The 23,646-nt window shown below is 39.1% G+C and overlaps 1 protein-coding gene across 13 annotated transcripts in view; it reads right to left on the reverse strand.

Moving 5' to 3' along the window:
- PAM (peptidylglycine alpha-amidating monooxygenase) overlaps positions 1 to 23,646 on the reverse strand; it is a 146,022-nt gene that overhangs the window by 75,719 nt on the left and 46,657 nt on the right. For all 13 annotated transcript variants that reach the window (XM_087741544.1, XM_087741543.1, XM_087741541.1 and 10 more), the window contains exons 2-3: positions 4,766 to 5,280; positions 3,480 to 3,600 (exon numbers count right to left, since the gene is read on the reverse strand). In XM_087741544.1, the coding sequence (XP_087597670.1) occupies positions 3,480 to 3,600; positions 4,766 to 4,857 (213 nt within the window). In that variant the 5' untranslated portion in view covers positions 4,858 to 5,280. The remainder of the gene's footprint in view (positions 1 to 3,479; positions 3,601 to 4,765; positions 5,281 to 23,646) is intronic.

A 23,646-nucleotide genomic window follows, 5' to 3' on the forward strand; every position in this document is an offset into this window, starting at 1 on the left:
AACCAATGAGTCCAGCCTTCCAGAACAATTCTTGCATAACATGAATCTTCTGATTTTAAGTCCACCGCAGGTCACACTGGTCATAAACTGTAAACAAAGAACTAGTTAGTTCCATTAGACATCTTTCTGTTACCTAGCTGTGACTCTAGATAAGAAATGTGACTGTCATGTGTGCATACCACCAAGAGAAAAAGAGGCCAGAAGAATTCAGTTTGTAAAGTCTCCTGAAAGTACTAATCTGTGGCTAAACACCAAATTCAGAATTCACAGAATCATAGAATCATTTACGTTGGAAAAGACCTTTAAGATCATCAGGTCCAACCGTTAACCTAGCACTGCCAAGTCCACCACTAAACCAAGTGCCACACCTACACATCTTTGAAATACCTCCAGGGATGGGGACTCAGCCACTTCCCTGGGCAGCCTGTTCCAGTGCCTGACTACCCTTTCAGTGAAGTTGTTCCTAATATCCAACCTAAATCTGCTCTGGCACAACTTGAGGACATTTCCCCTCGTCCTATCACTTGCTACTTGGGAGAAGGAATGGACACCCACCTCGTTACAACCTCCTTTCAGGTAGTTGTAGAGAGCAATAAGGTCTGCCCTCAGCCTCCTTTTCCCCAGGCTAAACAACCCCAGCTCTCTCAGCCGCTCTTCATAAGACTTGTGCTCTAAACCCTTCACCAGCTTCGTTGCCCTTCTTTGGACATGACCCAGCACCTCAATGTCCTTCGTGTACTGAGGGGCCCAAAACTGAACACAGTGTTTGAGGTGCGTGGCCTCACCAGTGCCAAGTACAGGGGGACAATCGCTTCCCTAGTCCTGCTGGCCACGCTATTCCTGATACAAGCCAGGTTGCTATTGGCCTTCTTGCCCACCTGGGCACACTGCTGGCTCATATTCAGGTGGCTGTCGACCAACACCCCCAGGTCCTTTTCCACCAGGCAGCTCTCCAGCCACTCCTCCCCAAGCCTGTAGCGTTGCATGGGTTGTTGTGACCCAAGCGCAGGACCCGGCACTTAGCCTTGTTGAACCTCATACAGTTGGCCTCGGCCCATTGATCCAGCCTGTCCAGATCGCTCTGGAGAGCCTTCCTACCCTCCAGCAGATCAACACTCCCGCCCAACTTGGTGCCTTCTGAAAACTTACTGAGGGTGCACTCGATCCTCTCATCCAGATCGTTGATAAAGATACTAAACAGAACTGGCCCCAGTACTGAGCCCTGGGGAACACCACTTGTTACTGGCAGCCAACTGGATTTAACTCTGTTTACCACAAGTTTTTGGGTCTGGCCATCCAGCCAGTTTTTTACCTAGCAGAGAGTGCACTTATCCAAGCCATGAGCAGCCAGTTTCTCCAGGAGAATGCTGTGGGAAACCATGTCAAAGGCCTTACAGAAGTCCAGGTAGACAACATCCACAGCCTTTCCCTCATCCACTAAATTCATAACAATCCCGTTGAAACAAGATTTTCTTTTCACAAAAAATGCATGACAAAGAAGAGATAGCATAGAACATGTTGGTGTTGCTCTTCTGTTCTCTAGAATTTAACTCATTCACATCTTCTTCACTAATTTCTGCTCTTTCTCTGTGTTTTTTTCTTCTTTTTCCTTTTCCTGCCTTTCCCACATAAACTGTTATGCTTGAGAACTCAGGAACTGCAGTTAGTCATAACCAAAACAGTGATTCACCTCCAGAAAGCCCTTAATAAAGCATTTTAAAAATTGCACTGTCCTCTTGCTCTTTGGTCTATTTTGGCATCTTTCATGAATAGAGATAACCTTGCAGATAGACCCCGGAAGCAGAAATCTTTATATCACAGAATCATAGAATATCTCAAGTTGGAAGGGACCTAAAAGAATCATCAAGTCCAACTCCCAACTTACGCTCTTATATAAACATCAGCGTGGACAACTTGAACTCACAGCAGATCCACAGTCACTAAACACATATTGACACATTATTGAAGCCTTTTCCCCCATTGCTTCTTGCTGAGTATATCACTGTTTAACTTGTCTAAATGGGAACAAAGTTTCCTGCACAGTTACGGCGGGTCACTGTGGAAGGTGGAAGGGAAATGAAGAGAAGGGCAGGTGAGACTGAGAGAGAAAAATAAAAGCTAGACTTAGAAGTATATAAGGCTAGTTATTGATTATTTTCACTTACCATTTTAGGAGTTAACTTGGCAAGTTGCTTTCTGTTGCTGTCTTCCCCTGACCCTCCCCCAAATCTAAACTAGACCATAGCATTTCAGTTTATTGTGTACTTAAAGGCTGTTGGCTATAGGTACACATGAATGTGAAAAGTATTATGTTCTCTCTATTAACTATCACAGCCTTTTGTTGGTGGTGTTGGGTTTTGGTTTTCTTTTTTAACAGGAATCTGAAGTGACTGACCCCTTCATATGCGTTTCCTAGATCTTCAACTAATGGCTCCTCAGGTAAAGTCAATAAAACGTAATTACAAATGTGCACCTGGATAAACCGAAAGTACTTTTCACTCTTTCTGAAAGAGAGGTTTAATATTTTGCTGCAGACAAATAAGATCTGGTAGAAACTATATTTCAGCTTCACACTCGCTGGAACGACACCACTTGCTCTAAATTACATGTTCCAGAGGGGTGCACCCCAATAACTGAAAACCTCATTTTCCCTTCAGTATTTTTTGAAAGTGCTATCTGCAACAATGAGTCATCATCTACTGCAGCACAACATCCTGCTCTTTCCAAGCATCTGCAGCCCTCTAAAGAGATGTAGGGTCTTTTAATGACATCTATAATTCCCTGCATTGCCTCGCTGCAAAAGAACCCCCCATCAATCATTTTTTATCTTGCTTAATTAACCTACATGTGAAAATCACAGTAGAATCTCAGACTTTTATGTGAATCTTAAAAATGCTACTGCCAATGTTAAAAATCTTAATTATTGTGTTCATTTTTACTCACTTGGCTCAGTAGAAGATAAGCAACTTCAAACTTGAAAGAATATACCATTATAATTTGTTTATAGGAGCTTTCCTGGAGTATTTTAAGGGTTTAAAATACTGGGTCAAAAGTATTATAAAATGCTTTTTGGTTGTATTCTCTCAGCTTGCCAAAGTTGCAGCCATGTTCAATTTAATGTAACTAAATTCACTGAGGCACCATCTGAGATTTGGTGTAAACTGCAACTCTAAATAAATGTATGTCTTACTAGCACAGCTGGCAATATTTCACTTTAATAAAACTCATACTCCTTGTTTTAACAAACTTCAGCAATTCAGGTTATGAAACCAACATTTTACAAATAAAATTAATCAGATGAAAAGATTTTTCTCTCACTTGAGATTACTTTTCTGTTTCCTACTTTTCTCTGGACATACACATATCTAAGCTACCCTGGGTTTTTTGTTCATTTTATGTGAGTGATATTGTAGGCAAGACTTTAGTTCCTATCTTATAAAAAAAGAGCAAGTGGCAAAGAAAAAAAAAAATTGTCTCACCTGCTTAGGTGTCACCCCAGGCATGCGAATGTCCAATGCAAAATCTGACAGACCAAGTGAAATCACTGGCCGGTCGCTTCCAAGGCATTCACTGGAAAGAGATCTGGTAGTATCTTTATACCTTCAAAAGAAGCAGGAAAGATTTTTAAAAATATAGATTTTTGTTATGTCTTTCTAAAAAGAAGGGTCTTCAGAACTAGTAAAGACATTTGACAATGCTGAGTAGCTCCAGGAGCAATCTGGAAATTTCACTCCTTCATGAGCTGAGGAAAACATCTTAGGTATCAAGCACTTACTGAAGCAGCTCCTCTGAGCAATCAGACAGACTAGTTTGGAAAACATTAACTGAAAACATAACCTGTCATCTCATCTAAATAATTGTCTGAAGTACATGGATGTACAGATAAAGAATTAATTCACTAGAAAATGTCAAGTACTGTTCATCATTCATGACAGGTTTTGTTGGGTTTTTTTTTTTAAGACTATGTACCTGATGTATAATTCAATACAGATTAAATTTAAATAATGTGGAAGGGGGAAATTTTTTTATGCCAACACCACGACCTTTATAGTAACTCCTATTATAAGTAGGGAAGCAAAACAGTAAGTTTTACAACTTCACATGAATATCAAGGTCTGTATTGAATGCAATGTATAAACAAATTGTAAAAAAATGTAGATTACTGTAAGGAACTAAATGGTAAGACATCTGAAACATGATGCAAAATTGGTATACATTTTGAGTACGTATATTCATGTATATATGCAAATATGAAAGTGACACAGTAATTACAGTGCCCAATATACCTCACAAACAGTAGAACAGTTTTTGGAGAGCTAAGAGCTACTTCTCTTGTCCACATTACATTGAAGTCCACCTATGGAATTTTGCATTCAAACCGCCCCAAATTTCCTAGGATTGCCCATTTTTAAGCTAGCTGATGCTTCTCATTAAAACATCATTTTATACTGCAAACTAACTCAAGGAGCTGAAATATATTTACTCCCTGTGTAATACACATGTGGTGTTATCTAAAAAGTTCTATTAATTGTTGTTTTATCATCCTAAACTCACATTTTATAGAGCAACCTATGGATAAAACAACAGTTTCTGTCTTCAATATGGCAAGAGTGCCATTTCAAAATTGCAGAGAGAAAATTCAGAGCAAGTGAGCAAAACCAAACAACTACCATACATTTTTATCTAGGACATGCTTTTTTATACTTCTGTAATATCATAAGTGACTGCATGCATTCAACACATAAGGTCTTCCTGCATAACCCACCTCTTGAAGACAGGAAGTGGGCTTCTAAAACCCAAACAGATGTTCTGAAGAACAAGAAACAGTATTAGCAGGTTGTTAATAAGACCAGCCATGTCCACGCTGCTGTTCCTGGCCCAATTAAGGGAGCAGAAAAAGGGCAGTGCAGTTCTATCGGCTGTGATCCTGACAATCAGGCGGCAGCAGCAGCAGTATCAATTCACTACTTCATTATTATGTGCTCTGCGGGCATCCTCCAGCTTCTGACAGACCATCTGTCTTGGAAGGTGATGCGTTGTAAATCAGGAAGGTGGATGATGCTATGCTGTCTTTATTATTAGCTGTAAAAATCTGTTGAAGAATCTTCCCTTGCGGATAGATGACACTGTACTTCTATCCACTTAAGGAGCTGAAAAGAAGTAGCACTCCTGACACTTTCTCCCAGGTTGTGCAGTTAAATCTGCACGCTACTTATCAATCCACAGTGCCGGAGACTCCAAGTGGCATTGCAGAAACCAGCGTCAGTCATCCTTCAGAACCTGTAAAAATAGAAGCAGATAAAGGATGACTAACACATTACAGCATTAGTTCTCAGCAAATCCCTGTTGAGGCATTTTAATACATTAGTAAGTTCTTTCACAAGCTTTAGCCCAACCCAGTGAAGATTGCACCAAATCTGTTGATTCCTCCTTTGCCTCCCCTCCCATCCATACACGGTCAGAAACTGACACGTTTCATATTGATATACAAAATGCACTCTCAAACACATTTTACATGATAGGAAGAAATATAAAAAACCCCTCAGTATGCAAAAGGCAAAGCATGGACTACTTCACACATACAAACACTAGTATAATGTGTTCTGCAAGCAGCAAATAAAAGCCAAACACTGATATGGCAATAATCAAGGTTTGTAAATTTTATCAACTATTGGTAAATGTTTTTACACATGTTGCAGGCTGGGAGAATATTTTACTTTTAACACAACCTGTAATACACCATTATGTCATTAAGGTATCTGTTTCTTATGTACTTTAGTTACTTTTTATATCCATACTGTGTGTTACTGAAGACATACACTAATATTTTTATTGAGCACTCCAAATCTGGCAGAAGAAAAATTCGAAGTCATAAATAAAATCAAAATCTTTAAAATGTATTATGTAGTAATTCTTTTAAGATAAATATTAATAGGAAAAAAACATCCCAAACCAATTATCTCCCAGCCCCTGGAAGACATAGTCAAAATACTGCTACAAGGATGAAATAGAAAAGAAGGATTCTGAAATGAAACACAATTGAAATTCATGTGTTTTACAAAAAATCACTTCCATCTCAGGGCACATGTACCAAAAATGCTTCTTATGAAACAAAAGTGTTTATGTATAGACTAAGAAGCCATGGTGGCCACTTGCCTGTTGTTTAGCAGCTACACTAGATTTGCATTGAACTATTTGTAAGATTTAAAAACCTGATTACATTAATCATCACTAAACTTGCATATTTTATTCATTGAAGGATGACACAAAAGATTCAGTCACAAGCAACTAAAAATAGACTTCATTTTAGTTTTCGTCTTGCCAAAAACATGCCATAGCTGTCCAAAATCAGTCATGCAAGCAACAATACAAGCCTAATTCTCTTTTTTTTATGCAAATTGTCACTCTTCATTTCTGTGATCTAAATCATCTCTACTAGTGAACTATGGAAAACTGCAAAACATATGAAGGACTGTACCATGATGAAAACCAAAAATCATTTAAAAAAAAAATAGACAAGTGTGACATACTTCACAAAAAGTTAAGACAATTATAAAAACTCAGGGTTTCATTACTTTTACTCTTTCAAGTATAATTATGCAACAGTGACTGTTCAGCCTTTCTGTAAGCCACCTGTCTGGAAGTTCTAGCACTTTTTTTAATGTGTATTACCCAAGAAATTATGCCTTTATTTTCAGACCATACTGTAAATATACTTGACAAGCAAGAACTCCGAAGAACAGAGGCAGGAGGAATACACTGGATTTTAACATACACAGGATTACAACGTTCTGACTTGATTTTTTGGAATCTGAAAAGATATTTTCCAGTGACTAGAAATAAAAAAAAAACACTTAATTTTTGCCAGCTTCAAGAAGTCTGAGATTGGTTACACCAAGTCTGTTAGAAACATCTACCTGGTATACGAATTAATAAAATAAAGTTACTGAGAAACTTCATGATTAATAGTCCCTCTTAATCTGAAATAAGAAGGTTTGTTTACAGCAGCTTTCAATTCTCACTGCAGAGTTAAGCATGGTAATAGCAAAAATCACCAGAATATACCTCAATGTTACAGAAGAATATCTGATGATTCATAGCTTTTAGAATGCTGACCACAACAGAGGGAAACAAAAAATAATAATCTGCAATTTTCTAAAAAAGCAAAGAAATTAAATTCGAAGTGAGATTAATACATATATGCCTAACATCTGCACATTCTACTTAAAAAATGGGCCAATTTCATCTACAAGCTTTGTTTTTAACTACAGTTTCATCAGCTGGATGGATATGAAATGGATAAAAGTTTAATGCACCTGGTACGTAAGATTAGACTGCTGCACAACCAAATTTTACATTTAGGAGAAAAAAAGAAAAAAAAAGAAAAAAAAAAAAGGCAGCATTGTTCTGAAGAGATTTCAATGTAATTTTAGATATGATGCAATACACAAGAATACCAGACAGCAAGGGAAAAAAGTGAGGATGAGAGATCCGATAATAAGATTACACAGTTACTTAGGTTCGTTATGTGGACATCTTGATACCACCATTTTGTTTTCAATTTGGGTAAGAGATCCCAAGAGAACAGACGAAGTAAAGTAAAAAACACGTAATTAATGACAAAGACTAGAGTGAAAGGAGAGAAAGCGAGATGAAAATTAGATTGGGCAGTGTAAGCATGTTATTTTATCCCACATGCTCCACCCAGACACAGCAGAAAACAATTATATAAAACAAGGGAGTGAAGAAAAACAAAACAGCCAACAGCAACTAGCACAAAGACATCTTACTGAATAAGCTGAGGGAGAAAAAAAGTGGCCAGGAAGCTGGAATTCAAAATATAATTCAAAATAGCAAGTAAAATAAAGTAACAATATTTCAGTGTGATGTTATGCAAACTAAACAGTGAGTCTTTTAAAAGAATGGTAATTAAATGATCAATTTCCAAAAATTAACTACAGAAAAAGAAAACTCTGTATTAACCACAAGTTCATAAAGCACATTATAATAATTCCTCGTTCTCAGATTAGTCAATTGAACATTTTACATACAGTACTAAGCGAACACGCCACAAGCAGAAACCTCACCTTCAACCACCACTGTCTTCAAAGGAAAAAAAAAAAAAGATGGTCAAAGCTTGTGGGGATTGATATGAAAGTCTATAACAGGTGGTAATTTCTCATACTCGAATGTCCTTCTTCTTTCTTACGCATTGAAATAATTGAATTGAGCTAGGATTACTTGAGTTCTGTCTTCAGCTCAGTCCACATTTTGTCTTAGACAAAACTTTAAGCTTAAGTAACAGTTGGGCATACAAACAATAGCCAGTTCAACAAATAACTAGGCCTCCAGGTTGAAGCACTTTGCTTCTAATAACACATGAAAATCAATATGTGGGATCAGATTAGGGATGCATTAATGCACTAAATCTAGCCACTTACAAGACTTTGGTCAAAGAAGCACACAAGAAGTGTTTGGCCAGAAGCTATCAACCTCTTGAGCCTCAACATCAATAAAAACATCTCACAAAATGGTTAGATATCTAGGGGTTGGGAGAACAGTTATCAGAAACACAGATGTGTAATGCTGATGACACCAAACTGGTATGACTGGCTGATACGCCAGAGGGTTGTGCTGTCATCCAGAGGGACCTCAACAGGCTGGAGAAATGGGCTGACAGGAACCTCATGAAGTTCAACATGGGGAAGGAAGTGCAAAGTCCTGCACCTGGGGAGAAACAACCCTGGCCACTAGTACATGCTGGGGGCTGCCCAGATGGAAAGCAGCTTGGCAGAAAAGGCCTTGCGGGTCATCATGGACACCAGGCTGAACATGAGCCAGCAACATGCCCTTGCTGCAAAGAAGGCTAATGGTATCCTCGGCTGCATTAGCCGAAGTATTGTCAGCATGTCAGGGGAGATGATCCTCCCCCTCTACTCAGCAACGGTGAGGCCACACCTGGAGTACTGTATCCAGTGCTGGGCTTCCCAGCACAGGAGAGACATGGAAATATGGTAGAGAGTCCAAGGAAGGGCCACAAAGATGATGAAGGGACTGGAGCATCTCTCCTATGAGGAAAGGCTGAGAGCTGGAACTGTTCAGCCTGGAGAAGAGAAGGATCTGCGGGGGATATTATCCATGTACAAAAATATCTGAAGGGAGGGTGCAAAGAGGATGAAGCCAGGTGGCAGTTTATATAAGATATTTATCAATGATCTGGATGAGAGGATCGAGTGCACCCTCAGTAAGTTTGCAGACAACATCAAGTTGGGTGGAAGTGTTGATCTGCCTGAAAGTAGGAAGGCTCTACAGAGGGATCTGGACAGGCTGGATCAATGGGCCGAGGCCAACTGTATGAGGTTCAACAAGGCTAAGTGCCGGGTCCTGCGCTTGGGTCACAACAACCCATGCAACGCTACAGGCTTGGGGAGGAGTGGCTGGAGAGCTGCCTGGTGGAAAAGGACCTGGGGGTGTTGGTCGACAGCCACCTGAATATGAGCCAGCAGTGTGCCCAGGTGGGCAAGAAGGCCAATAGCAACCTGGCTTGTATCAGGAATAGCGTGGCCAGCAGGACTAGGGAAGCGATTGTCCCCCTGTACTTGGCACTGGTGAGGCCACGCACCTCAAACACTGTGTTCAGTTTTGGGCCCCTCAGTACACGAAGGACATTGAGGTGCTGGGTCATGTCCAAAGAAGGGCAACGAAGCTGGTGAAGGGTTTAGAGCACAAGTCTTATGAAGAGCGGCTGAGAGAGCTGGGGTTGTTTAGCCTGGGGAAAAGGAGGCTGAGGGCAGACCTTATTGCTCTCTACAACTACCTGAAAGGAGGTTGTAACGAGGTGGGTGTCCATTCCTTCTCCCAAGTAGCAAGTGATAGGACGAGGGGAAATGGCCTCAAGTTGTGCCAGAGCAGATTTAGGTTGGATATTAGGAACAACTTCACTGAAAGGGTAGTCAGGCACTGGAACAGGCTGCCCAGGGAAGTGGCTGAGTCCCCATCCCTGGAGGTATTTCAAAGATGTGTAGGTGTGGCACTTGGTTTAGTGGTGGACTTGGCAGTGCTAGGTTAACGGTTGGACCTGATGATCTTAAAGGTCTTTTCCAACGTAAATGATTCTATGATTCTATTCTATGACAGGACCATAGTCAATGGGCACAAACTGAAACACAGGATGTTCCCTCTGGGCATCAGGAAACATTTTTTCATTGTGAGGGTGACCGAGCACTGGCACAGTTTGTCCAGAGAGCTCATGGAGTCTCCATCCTTGGAGATACTCAACAGCCAGCTGGACATGGTCCTGGGCACCCAGCAGGAGGTGGCCCTGCCTGAGCAGGGGTGTTGAACCAGATGACCTCTGGACGTCCCTTCCAGCCTCAACCATTCTGTGAGTTTGTGACAATAAATTCTTTCAACCTTTAAAAGCAATATATAAGGCCAGTTCAGTATGTCAATTAAAAGCAGCAAACCAATTTGAGAGAAATAGGTGGCAGGTGATGTGGATAACAGGTTACAATCATGCAAGTTCTAGCATTCTCCATGATACAGAGAAGATAAAAGGCACCAAGGATAGATGGTACCAAGGATTTTCCCTTTGGATTGTGGCAGCAGATGATGAAAACTTTCTATTTCCAAACTGAAGTCTCTTGGGTAGATTTTCAACTCCAGTGCCCATCTGTATGAAAATGCCAGGAAAGCCAAGAAAATTCTCTACAGGTAAGTTGCTTTTACAGCTTAAAATTCTTTGAAATTTTAATGAAACCAATGAAACTACGATTTCAGAAAACACAGGGCCTACATAACTTTTAATGCAATGTATGGTCAACCAAATGTAGCCTTATATTTAGACTTCTTTTTTTTTAAATAAGTATCAAAAATGTCCTAACTTCTGTGTCATGTTTTTACCAAACTTTTTGGATTAAAGAATACATTTATCACATTAGAAAATTCTTCCTTGAAGCTTTGTTACATTGTTTGTGGAGAACTGTTTACTTTCTTTGAAGCAATTTTTTTTTACATAGTTTTACAGGAAAACATTTAGAACGTGATTATGAATCACCCAAAAACTAAGAAGTTTTTTTTTAGGGTAGAGAAGCTGCTCAAACTAGACTTCATTGGAAGTTCCTCCAAAAGGAGTTAAAGAGAAATTTTCACCATACACCAAACCCATTGTAATTGTAGGCAGCCTTCTATTTTCCTCCTCCTCTTGCTCTGCATTGGTTCAGGAAGCTGATGCCCTCCCCTCCACCTACTCCAGCGGTGTGTTAATTTTCCATCAGATCAACTGGTCAATGTGCCAGCAGGCAGCTGCTGTACTTCTATCACAAAAGAAATGATGTGAGCATGCAGCTGGGTTGGAAAGGAACCCCCTCTTCTGGCAGCAATCCACATTGGATTTGGTGTAATATTAAAGATACTTTTTAAAAATGAGAACTGTAAGTTGTCAAATATAGTTTGCCTCTTGGTTTAATCTAGATTTTACAAATTCGTATCTTCTGTTACCAAAACATTTTTCAGATATGGATACCACAGGAAAAAAAGAGAAATGTGATTGCTCTTATTGTTGTTTTCATGAACGACCTCTAAAATTTGATCTGCTAAGCATAAGTACAGCGCATAATTTTGAAAGAAATATTTCACGACGATAAGAAACCTATTGTCCACACCATCAGAGGAAGCACAGTATTTATACATTGAATAGAGAACCGCGACTTGAATTTTGTTGTATGTATTACAGCTGTTAAATTGGATGGTTGTGTGTATTACAGCTGTTAAATTGGATGGTTTCTAAATGGATTTACTCTTCACATGCTTTCCAAATATAGTGAAATTGAACAAGGTGTATTTCTTTCCTATTTGACTAGAAGTATTAAATGAAAATTCATATTAAGCAGTGCTTAAAAGGATGGTTTATAAGGGCAACATAATTCATAAAAAAAGCTGAATACCTGAATATCTAAACTTATTTTGAGGGATTTTGCTGACTTGTTAATCATTTATGTGATCTTTATTAAATGAAGCATTTTTTATGGGTTTCCTACTAGGAAAGTAAGTTCTACTTACTATCTGAAGAGAGGCTATCTGTACTAAGAAAAACAATAAAGCAAAATGGAATGCTCCGTCAATTCAGTAGGTATGGAGAGTTTTAGCTACTAGACAGCTTTCTTTTGAAATTGATTGAAGTTTTATACAGCAAAGAAATAGAGGAGGAAGAACCGTCATTTATGCTCTGCCTTTCCCTTTTGGAGATCAACAGGTTCACAACATGACTTGCAGGTTCCTAACTGCTACAAGGAGTGAGAATCGCAAAGATATCATGAACCCTATTACCCCAACCCATAAGCAAACCCTGTTCACTGAACAATAAAGGAAATATTTGAATCGTACTTAGTAGGCAACTCATACAGCAATAGCAGTCATGGAAATCAGAAACAAAAGTACGTAAGAAAACAGGTTATAAGATGTGTTTATGCAAAGAAAGAACAAGGACATTATTTCCGGGGGGAATAGGCAAAAAAAAAGTTTATTATCCTCTACTTATTTATAGAATAAATACAAATTAAAACCAGCCTCAGAATTCTTTTGTGAGCATCAGGAAATGCATGAGGAAACACAGAAGAACGAAGAGAAGCAAAAAAAGCACAATTCAAGGTGTCAGAATCACTGTCACCCTAGGCTCTGAGCTCTGCCCACAGCTGCTGTCCTCAGCACCTCCGAGATGACTGAAAGGGGGGATTGAAACTTCAAAGCCTAAGCAGACCTGATTTTGTCAGACTGACTTCTAGAATAGTTAATTTTCTAAGGAGTGAACTCAGTCAAAACAGAAGAAAATGTGTAAGAAAAAGAGATGCAAAAAGGTTTAACTCCTACTTTGCAATGTGATCTTACCAAGCAGCCTTTGCTTAAGATTTGCTTATCTACCAACAAGTATCTTCCCAGTCACATTTTCTCCCCTTTCCCAAAGTAAATACAACAAATACTACTCAAAACAATGAACACTCAGGTGTGAGACAAATAAATATCTGAAAAAGCAGGAAATTTAATACTACATAATCTAGAGATACATGCCAGTGTGCTTCAGACCAAAACAAAACTAATTTTCTTGGAAATTCTGGAAACTTAAATCAATTTCTGAATTCTAAGCTAAGATTTTCAAAATGTGATATACAATTCAAGGTAAGATTTTTCTTCATTTTCTCCATCATCATACTGTAAACTATTAGGTACAAACTGGTTTAAGAATGAGGAATTGTACTTCTTTTAATAGAGCAGAAATATGTAAGCAAACCACCACACAAAATCCTTTCCTGCTCATATTAATATAAATGTGCTTGCATTACGAAAATATTAGAAGATTTCAAGCAGAAATCACTTTTATAACCTGATTTTTCGTTCTTGCACATGCACAGACTAGAAAACCCTGCAGTCAAACATCAGAAAAGTTGCATGCCTTTTTGGAAAGACTAAGAATGAAAGGCTTTTAATTTTTTTTTCCCCATCATCTTTTAGAACTAAGAATGGTCACTATGTGCTAACTCAATAATTGTTACTAAATTGATAATAAAATCTTTTATAATTGTGAAACATAAACTTATGGAACTGCTTGAAATGCTTGCTATTAAAATGGTAGAATGTGAAACCTTTTCTTCTTGTGGGAGTCACAAACATTTTTCAGAAGTCTGAAGACCAGAGAGAGTATGTGTTAGTTCTCCCATTCTGCACTTTAATGGCATTTGAAAAGCATTTTATTCACAATAAATCGCCTTGTAATCCTTCTGCTTTGACCAGGTAAAATTCTCTTGTCAAGGAAGATCAACATTTTTCATTGAAAGATGACATCTTAACAAACTGCTAATTTCATGTTCTGAATGAACAAGTTGGATGGTACTAATTACTTGCCTAAAAGGGAAAACACATGAGAAGTCTCTGCTTTCATTTTAATATCCAGATCACTATCAGTATGACAATGTAATAAGGATAAAGGTTCACTGAAGTGCCTTTTGTTTCCCCTTTGTTATGCAAAAATAAAAAATACTAAAGGGAGAACGCTTTATAGAGTTAGGATTAGCCTCCAAGGATAAAGCAAATGAGAGAGCATTTAAAATATTTAAGTTCAATCACACATTACATACGAACTATGAATTAAATTCATCGCATGTTCCTTCACTAAGAAGGACTTCAAATCAGGCTCCCTGAATTCCTTGTGTACAAGTTATATATTCAAATAAGAGCAAAGCACCATTTTTTTCAGTCAAAATGTGTAGAATTTTGTTAATATGGTGTACTGTATTTACGTGGCAAGGTTTTAGTAGCAGGGGGCTGCAGGGGTGGCTTCTTTAAGAAGATACCAGAAGCTGCCCCCATGTCAGACAGAGCCAGTTTCAGCCAGCACCAAGATAGACTTGCTGCAACTCAAAGCTGAGCCCATCAGCAACGCTCGTGAGGCCTCCATGATAACATATTTAAGAAAGGGTAAAAAACACTGCACAGCAGATGGGAGAGAGGAGTGAGAAAATGGGAGAGAAACAGCACTACAGGCACCAAGGTCAGTGAAGAAGGAGGGGGAGGAGGCGTTCCAGGCACTGGAGAAGAAAGGCCTCTGCGGCCCATGGAGGACCCCATGCCAGAGCAGGCGGATGTACCCTGAAGAAAGCTGCAGTTCCTGTAGAGCCCACACTGGAGCAGGCTCCCGGCAGGAGCTACAGCCCATGGGGGACCCATGCTGGATCAGGACTGCACCCTCAAAGAGGACCCACTCTGGAGCAGTTCGTGAGGAACTGCAGCCCATGGGAAAGACCCACGTTGGAGAATAGGTACTGGATGAACAAAAGCACTAGAAAAGAGAAAGAAACAGCAGCATATAGCTAGGAGTGAGGACAGCAGGAGGGATGCGAACAACTGCTAATGCTTCTAGCTCTGCTTGGCCAGGTGACCGTAATGCACCTTTATGCACAGTGTTCTGCAAATGGTGTTTCCTGGTCCAGTACAACATAATTCTGAGTATGCTGCAGTGATTACTTCCACATTTCCTATTTGCTTAACACCTGAATAGGATGCTGGAATGTCCTGTCAATTCAAACACTATCCAAGACATCCCCCCACCAAGCCTCCTCCCTGACACCTCCTGGAAAAACCCAGCTAAATAAATTTTCTTCAAGAGAGGTATACCATTAGACAGATGAGACAAAGGGAACTATTTTCAATACAGGAAAGAAAAGTAGGATTACTGTTATTTGGGAAGGTACTTCGAAAAATAAGTTAACCTTAATAATTAACAGAAGATATGGGTGTTAGGAAAAAAAAATAAGAAAAATGCTTGTTATCAGTGGAGTTATGTTATGTTACAATTTTGTTATGAGCGGTCAGTCTTCTAGCAGGATATTTTATTTGAGAGAAATGTAGGGGAGAGGGTTATTGGCACCCCCCCAAAAGACACAGAACATTTTCCTTGAATTGTATGTAGTACAACACTCTTAATAGCCACTCCAGATTAAAATCTGGAATATTTTCCCACAGATCCAGCCTAAGTGATGTAGTTAAACTGAGATTTACAGCATTGTAGCCTCATAAAAATCACAAGCATCTTCATTTAATGAAAATAATTCAACAGAAGTTTGTTAGAGTTTATTACAAAACTAACATTGTAGTCTTTCCTTGTTCCAAATGGCTCAGATAACACCACCTCTTAATTAAAAAAAAGATAATGAGAAGAGTGGAAGTTGAAAACCAAGTCAGTGAATCTAATTCAATTTAGTGTTAGTTAACAATTGAGCAATATAAGACCCATACTAAAAAGCAGATAAATGAATTCTCAACTATTATATTTCTTTTTATGACAAACTTTTTTCTAGTTGAATACTGTATTTTTTCAAAACTAGTAGCCATGAAAGTAAAAGTAATAATTCTGTAGACATCAAAAAAATGCTAGAAATCCAGCATCTCTAGAAAGAGATCCAGATTTTCAATATCACTAAATACAATAATGCTAATACTAAGGTAACTGAACACAATAAAATAGACCAGTACTGCAGTAGAACGAGTCTTAACGTTAAGTGGAATGTTTAAAAAGTAAAAAAGATAAGTATAACACAATTGCCTGTCATTACACAGGCACTAGGTTTTTCTGTAAAGTGTCTATGTATGTGGAGTATATAGGACATACATGGATAATCAAGAAGCCCAAGTTTCTTTGCTAGAAATCACAATTACATATGGGAAAATAAGAGTAGTTCACAGGAGAAAATGGAAGAACAGAGCACACTGGGAAAGGAGGGGTAAAAGAAAAAAGCAGAAACGAAAACCAATGCGAGACACAAATGCTGAGAACATACTATGATGTTACTTTATACAAAACATGCAGCCCCATGGCAGATGTAGTAGGAGGGGCCCCACACCAGAGGAGGTGAATGTGCTCTGAAGGAATATGCAGCTCGTGGAGAGCCCACACCAGAGCAGGCTCCTGGCAGGAGCTGTGGCCTGTGGAGAGGTACCCACGTAGAAGCAGGTTTTCTGGCAGGACATGTGGCCCTGTGGGGGACCCATGCTGGAGCAGTCCATTCCTGAAGGACTGTACCCCATGGAGAGGACCCACATTAGACCAGTTCTTGAAGGACTATATCCCATGGGAGGGACCTCACATGGGAGCAGGGGCAAGGGTAGGAGGTCATTACAATGTTAAAGCCTATGTCCTGGTCCAAAAGGAGAAGAGGTAGAGATTGTAATGGATATACCTTTAAGCTGTTGTAACCCATGATTTGTGTTGTATGTTATAGGAAGTACTACAGCAGGAACCCCTTACTGCTAGCCAGGTTAGGGGCAAAGGGAGGAGTTCATTGCAATGTTAAACCCTATAACCTGGCCTAAAGGGAGTGGGATGGAGACTGTAATGGATATACCTTTAAATTGCTGTAACCCATGATTTGAGTTGCATGGTACAGGAATTACTATAGCAGGAACTACCCGAACCAGTGGAGGATGAGCCTCACATGAGGCAGTGCAATTGCAGCACTGACCCCACCTGAGCTGGCTTTGGTGCGCAGGAACCCATGCAACACACCACCTCTCCTGCCCTGACTGATCACCACAAGAGAGCGAGCCCAAAGTCATGGACTAGATGAACTCAATGGGCATTTTATGGGTATTTTACAAGGGTGGTTGTCATGGTTTAATCCCAGCTGGCAACTAAACACCACACAGCCACTTGCTCACCCTCCCTGTCCTGGTGGGATTGGGGAGGAGTACTGGAAAGGTAAAAGTGAGAAAACTCATGGGTTGAGATAAGACAGTTTAATAACTGAAATAAAATAGTAATAACAACAACAACTATAGTGAAAAGGAAGACAACAACAATGAAAAAAGAACAAAACCCCCAGGAAAAACAAGTGATGCAACTGCTCCAGTCCCCAAGCAGCAATCACTGCCTCCCAGTCAACTCCTCCCAGTTTATATACTGAGCATGATGTCATATGGTATGGAATAGCCCTTTGGCCAGCTTGGGGCAGCTGTCTCAGCTGTGCCCCCTCCCAGCTTCATGTGCACCTGGCAGAGCATGGGAAGCTGAAAAAAGTCCTTGACCAGTGTAAGCACTACCTAGCAACAACTAAAACATCAGTGTGTTACCAACATTATTCTCATCCTAAATCCAAAACACAGCACTGTACCAGCTATTAGGAAGAAAATTAACTCTATCTCAGCCAAAACCAGGACAGTGGTCCATAGACTAAGCAAATGATACCTGTGCATGTATCAAAGGACAGAAGGGGGGGGGGGGGGGGGGAGTGGGGGGTGTGAATAATGAGGATGTATTGAATAGTGTGGGACCTGAGCATGATAGAAACAGTATGGAATAAGGGGAGGAGTTTGTACTGATTTTGGCTGGGACAGAGTTAATTTTCTTCATAGTAGCTAGTAGGGGGATATGTTTTGGATTTGTGACCAAAACAGTGCTGAAAACACCTAGATGTTTTAGCTATTGCTGAGCAGTGCTTACACAGTGTCAAGGCCTTCCCTGCTTCACGCTGCCTCACCAGTAAGCAGGCTGGGAGGGAACACAGCTAGGACAGCTGACCTCAACTGACCAAAGAGACATCCCATACCACATGAAGGATGACTGGGGGGGCATTCGGCGTGATGGCATTTGTTTTCCCAAGTAACAGTTACGTGTGATGGAGCCCTGCTTTCCTGGAGATGGCTGAACACCTGCCTGCCGATGGGAAGTAGTGAATGAATTCCTTATTATGCTTAAGTTGTGTGCACAGCTTTTGCTGTCTGTCTTAAATGGTCTTTATGAGCTCAACCCGTGAGTTTTCTCATTTTTACCCTTATGACTGTCTTCCCCACCTGGGGGTGGTGAGAGAGGGGCTGGGTGGCACTGAGCTACCCACCAGCACTAAGCCACAATTAATTTTGTTATATTTGCTATCTCTGTAACATAAAACAAGCCAAAAGAGAAATAAGCATGAACGGGGAAACAAATAATCAGGATTAGTATCTAAACTATTCTGGACATGTTCACTCCCCTCTGCAACCTCTAGCTCCAGGCTCCTGATAAAATTTCCTTGTAGAAATGTGCCTCACCTTGGTTTCTGGAGTATGAAGGGAAGGGGGATTCTAAGACATCTGTAAAGCACTTCCAATTCACTCAAGCTTGTTCATTTCCAGAGTAGAGCAAATCAAGTGTTCTTACCTGGAAAATGCTATTCAGCTATACACCAGTACGACTAGAAAGATGATACATGAAAAATAATAGGACTTCCCCCCCCCCGCCGACATGTGAATTGTAGACTCAATCCCCAAATAAATGGCATTACTGCCAAAAATGTAATACATGTAGGGGAAAAGGACATGAAATTTGATCCATGCAGGGTTGAAAAAGACAGCTTACTCCTTCCAGATATTGGAATTTTTAAAAAATGTTTTAAAATGTATTTACATAGAAGTAGTTGTTTTCAAAATTTATGTAGTTCAAAATATGTTCAACCTCCTTTTCTACAAGCTGCAGGGGCAGAAAAACCTTTAAATCCAAGATTTTCCAGTAACTTCATTGTCTATTTTGGCTCATGCAACAGCAATGTTTGACTCATGAGGAAGGACATCTTTACTTGGCATTTCTTTTATTTCCTTTACTTGTTCGGACAAAAGTATGTACGAGAAAGAGGGAAGACGTGTGTAAAATCTACCTTCTCCGTCAGCATAATAAAACCAACTATTTACACAATTAGTTATCACATACCTGTAAGATCAATGGCACATTCAATTTTAAAAGTTTACTGACATACATACACACAATATACACACAATAAAAAAAAATGAAACAAGAATAATGTTTTAATATGTTTCACTGCACTCAAAAGTTCTTCAGGACTGTGTAGAATCTGATCTCATGTCAGCTCGATTCATTTTTGGTGTTTATAAAGTAATTTACAGCCGCATACAAAACATGTCTTGTATGTGGTTGCTAGGTCAAGTCAGAAAGATCTGCAAACTATCTGTTCTCATCCCCAGCACAGCAGTACACTTCACCCACTCACCTTTGTATTGAACTTAGCAATAGCATTCACTGAGACTACTTTTTTTTATCATGTTTTGAACATAAATTTGAATAGACACCTGCATGCTTTCTAACAGCTGCACTGGATCACAAAGCCATCTTTTCAGACAAATATCTCCTACATCTTAGCTGGGATATCACATATATATATATTTTCAGTTTATTTGCAATCTTTTTTTTTTTTAAGTTTATGTCTGCTAAGGGTTTTCTGGTGTTTTAAAGAGAATCTTGCACAGAATGTATGAGAACCATAATACAGGAAGCAATGGCAATAGCTTTGCTTTTACTTTTTTACAGCTTTTACTGTTTTATTGCTGTTTTCCACAAAACTCTAACAGGCATGAGTATAAAACGGGCCAAGACTTATCTTGTCCTTAGGTTAACTAATTTCAACAAATTAGTTGCAAAGCATTTCCGGAATACGTAGTTTGGACAGAACCTGAGAACTGTGATTTAATCCCTTCTGAGCCTGTATATGAGGAAGCAAAAAATTTAAGCTTTGCATTTTGCTACAGAAGTTCCCTTGCTAAGATCTGCAGACACCTGGCAAGAGAAACTGCAACGTGCTGGGAAACAATCAGGCCTTCTTAGCTGTCGAAGTACAACCACTGCTTACTGAAAATTAAAATAAATTAAGATGTACTAGAAGTCTCCCTGAGGAAACAGCAAAAATTGGCTGCTTTTCCTAACCTGAGTACACGTGAATCCCATTGACCTCTGGACTCTCAAATTCTACTACATGGATGGAAATGGAAGAAAATTCAAAAGCTGTAATGAAATCTCTTCAGTTTTAAAGAACGGACTCAGATCTTTGGCTCAGTATTTGTCTCAGTGTTTATGACCACTCTTACAAACCATATATTGGTATTCCAAGTGATTTTCCCCCACTTCCCCACACTCAATACAACAGTGGTAAATGTGTAGGTAGTTATTTAAATGCAAAGTTGAATCCATTTTGGGGAAAAAAAAAATAAACAAAAAATAACCTGCTAATTATTTTGTGTATTTTGCATTATTTGCCTTTTTCTTCAGAATGCAATCTCTCTCCTGTCCTATTCTGTCAGGTGATTATTTCGATTCTCTGAAAAGGCAGAAATTAAAAAGGCTGGTTTTATCAGTGACTTGTCATGTCAAAACAGTCTTTCCTTAAGCACCATGTAACTGACTTATGCCAGTACACTGCTCTGAATTCCATTTGTTAAGTAATACCTCCTATGGAAGAAGTAAGTGAGCCAAAAAGGACTCAGAAACACAGCATTTATCAGAAATTGATTCACTATCGGAACAGGGGACAGGACTGTTTGACAGACGATGGCAACAAATTAATCATTGCAGGAAGCAAGCCTTTAAACACCTTTCAAAGATCATTTTAACTACAGGCCAGATTTTAAACAAAAACCCTATGACTTTTTCCCTAATATCATTCTATTCAGAGATTTCATTTGATGAAACAGAGTTAAGAACAGCCTAGGCAATACAGCTTACGGGCTACAATAAATTTTTATGATGCACCTTCATTTGTCCATTTTACCTTTCCCCAGAATAGTCCACTCTTCTAACTGGACATATTTTATTGTCCTTCGTCAGTAATCAAATATGGAATAAGAGTAGCAAGACAGAAACCTATACTTTCAAGATCTTTTACTAAACTTTCTACTGGTTTATTTAACAATATTCTACTATGTATTTAACAATAATAACTTAATTCAAACAGATAAACCATAAACTAACCTCTTAGGGAAAAAGAGGAAGAGGGGTATCTTCAAAGAAGATTGGCCTTTGCTGGAATAGGACACAAGGGAATCCCACAACCTCTCAAAAATAGCAATAATTTTTAAAAAAAACCCTGAGCTCCAGATTGTCAAAGTCTTTTATTGTACCCAGTATCAAGTTATTTTGCTACTCCAACAAATTCTAGAAGTAGTAACAAAAAGCTTGTTGAGACAGATAACAAAATATACTTGAATACTATACTTGAAGCAATGCAGGGACAGACCCAAGAAACTTTCACCGTCAACTCTCTCTCCAAAACAGATTCAACAGAATCAAGAGAAAGGGCAAACCACCAAACACTTAAGAAATTTAGGTAAGAACACAATTTCCATGTTTGCATATAATTTAGAAAAGTCACAATGTAAGAAAGCTTACTTTTACAGAACATATTGGTGTTGAGTTAGGCTTTTAGGAAAATATCGAGCTTACAAGATTACAAGGTCAAATACAAATACAAAAAAAGCAGGGTATGAGGGGAAGAATATCTGCTTGCAGACTTACTGTAACTCCTTTTTCCATGTATACTTTAAAACACAGCCTTTTGTCCAGCTCATTGAAAGATATGGAATTAAATCAAAACCACAGAAGAATCCCATAAATGCAGATGAGTGAATCTGGTTTTATAGTGCAGAACAGACTACAGACAGTGTGAACCACCCCAGCAGAAAACACACCTCAGGGAAACTGCTTTGTATGTTCAAGAAAAAGCCTACCCTTTGTCCCTCATCCATTCTTCATCAATTTCTTCAAACCCTTCAGAAAATTTCCTAAGGTACACTCTCCAAAGCCACACTTATTGCTGTACCATGTATTACGGCATTATTTTCCTAATGATCCAAGCAAAATGGCAAATAATACACAACTACAGAGTAGCCCCATGAACAAAACTTCAAATGCAGTGTCTTTTGTAAAACAGAATAAAAGTCTAGAAATGAGCAAACTATTTTAATAGGAGGCTTTTACTGTTTAGTCTGGTAATTGAACAAAATAGGTGTGATTTTGGAAATCTCTAAAAAAAAGGTATGTGTGTGTGTATAGATATATAAATCTCACAACACTGAAGTTACAGTCTTTACCCTTAAGGGGAATGAATGACAGACTAATTACAAACTGTATAATGAGTCTATGTTGCAGCAACATATTTAGGTTGAAATTGTTCAGCACACAAATTACCAGTGCACATAGCAACAGTCCAAAACAGTTAACCTTTAATATACCAATTCAACTATGAGATCTATGTTGGAGCTGTACTAACACCACTCTACTAACATGAAGTAAACAATTCTACATGATGAAAAGGTGGCAGATAAAAGCCATGCCAAACCTTTTCCCAAATATAATTAATTCTGAATATTCACCACTTGTCAATCAGGAACACCATGCTTTAAAAACAGAGGTGGGAATAAAAGAAAAGATACGATTCCCACCCAACCCCCCCCCCCCGGCCCAGTACTTTTAGAATATTATATAAATTCAAAGCATAGTTACGTATGACTAAAACTGGGGTTTACGACTTCCAAATATCAGACCATAATGTTTGAAGTTAGGAGGAACTCATTAGAGACAACCTAAGAATGTTTAATTAGGTTAATTGTCTAGCATTACAAAAAAACTCAAGAGTAAAAGTTCATCTCAGACTCAGCCACAGAGCAGTAATAAAACCATGGCAAGAACAGCAGATAATTGAAAATCAGAAGAGAATAATGGATACAGAGAACAGATTTACTTATTTTATTTCAGCATTTTTCCTATTTTGAGGTTGAGTTTCATAGCCTCAGTGATATCGCAAACAACCCAAGAAGCTAAAGTTAGAACTTGCTAACAACCAACACCTGAAGTCATACAAATTACACATACATAGCCACAGGTGACTCTTTCCTCTTAGAGGAATACTGCATGCTGAAAATTAAGTTAGACTTTTAAATACAGAAAATGAAACCGTATAATTCATATGCTTACTACCATCAGGTTATAACAGTAAAGATTTTTAACCTGGGTAAGACAAAGGTTTATGCAGTAGCATTGTGCATCCTTTTCTCAACCCACTCCAAGTTTGACTGAAACTGGCCAAACTGGAAGTGGCTTCAAAATTCTCCACTATGGCTAAGGACGAAAAGAGGTGTATTCAGTCCTTTTTTTCCACCTGGGGAAGGGCTGCAGCATGGCTCTGCCTGGCCTCCTGCTCAATCCCTTCTGCCAGTTCAGCCTCTTGCACAGGCAGCAGTGAGGGGACAGTCCCAGGAGATCTGGGACTCTGCTGGGGACTTTGGGGGAAAGCAAAATGAAGGTACAGAGCAGGTAGGCGAGCAATCAAAATGAGAAAAGTG

This window comes from Nipponia nippon, unplaced genomic scaffold (assembly GCF_047370975.1).
Source record: "Nipponia nippon isolate SJK-2023a ecotype South Korea unplaced genomic scaffold, ASM4737097v1 scaffold_8, whole genome shotgun sequence".
Classification (NCBI taxonomy): Eukaryota; Metazoa; Chordata; class Aves; order Pelecaniformes; family Threskiornithidae; genus Nipponia; species Nipponia nippon.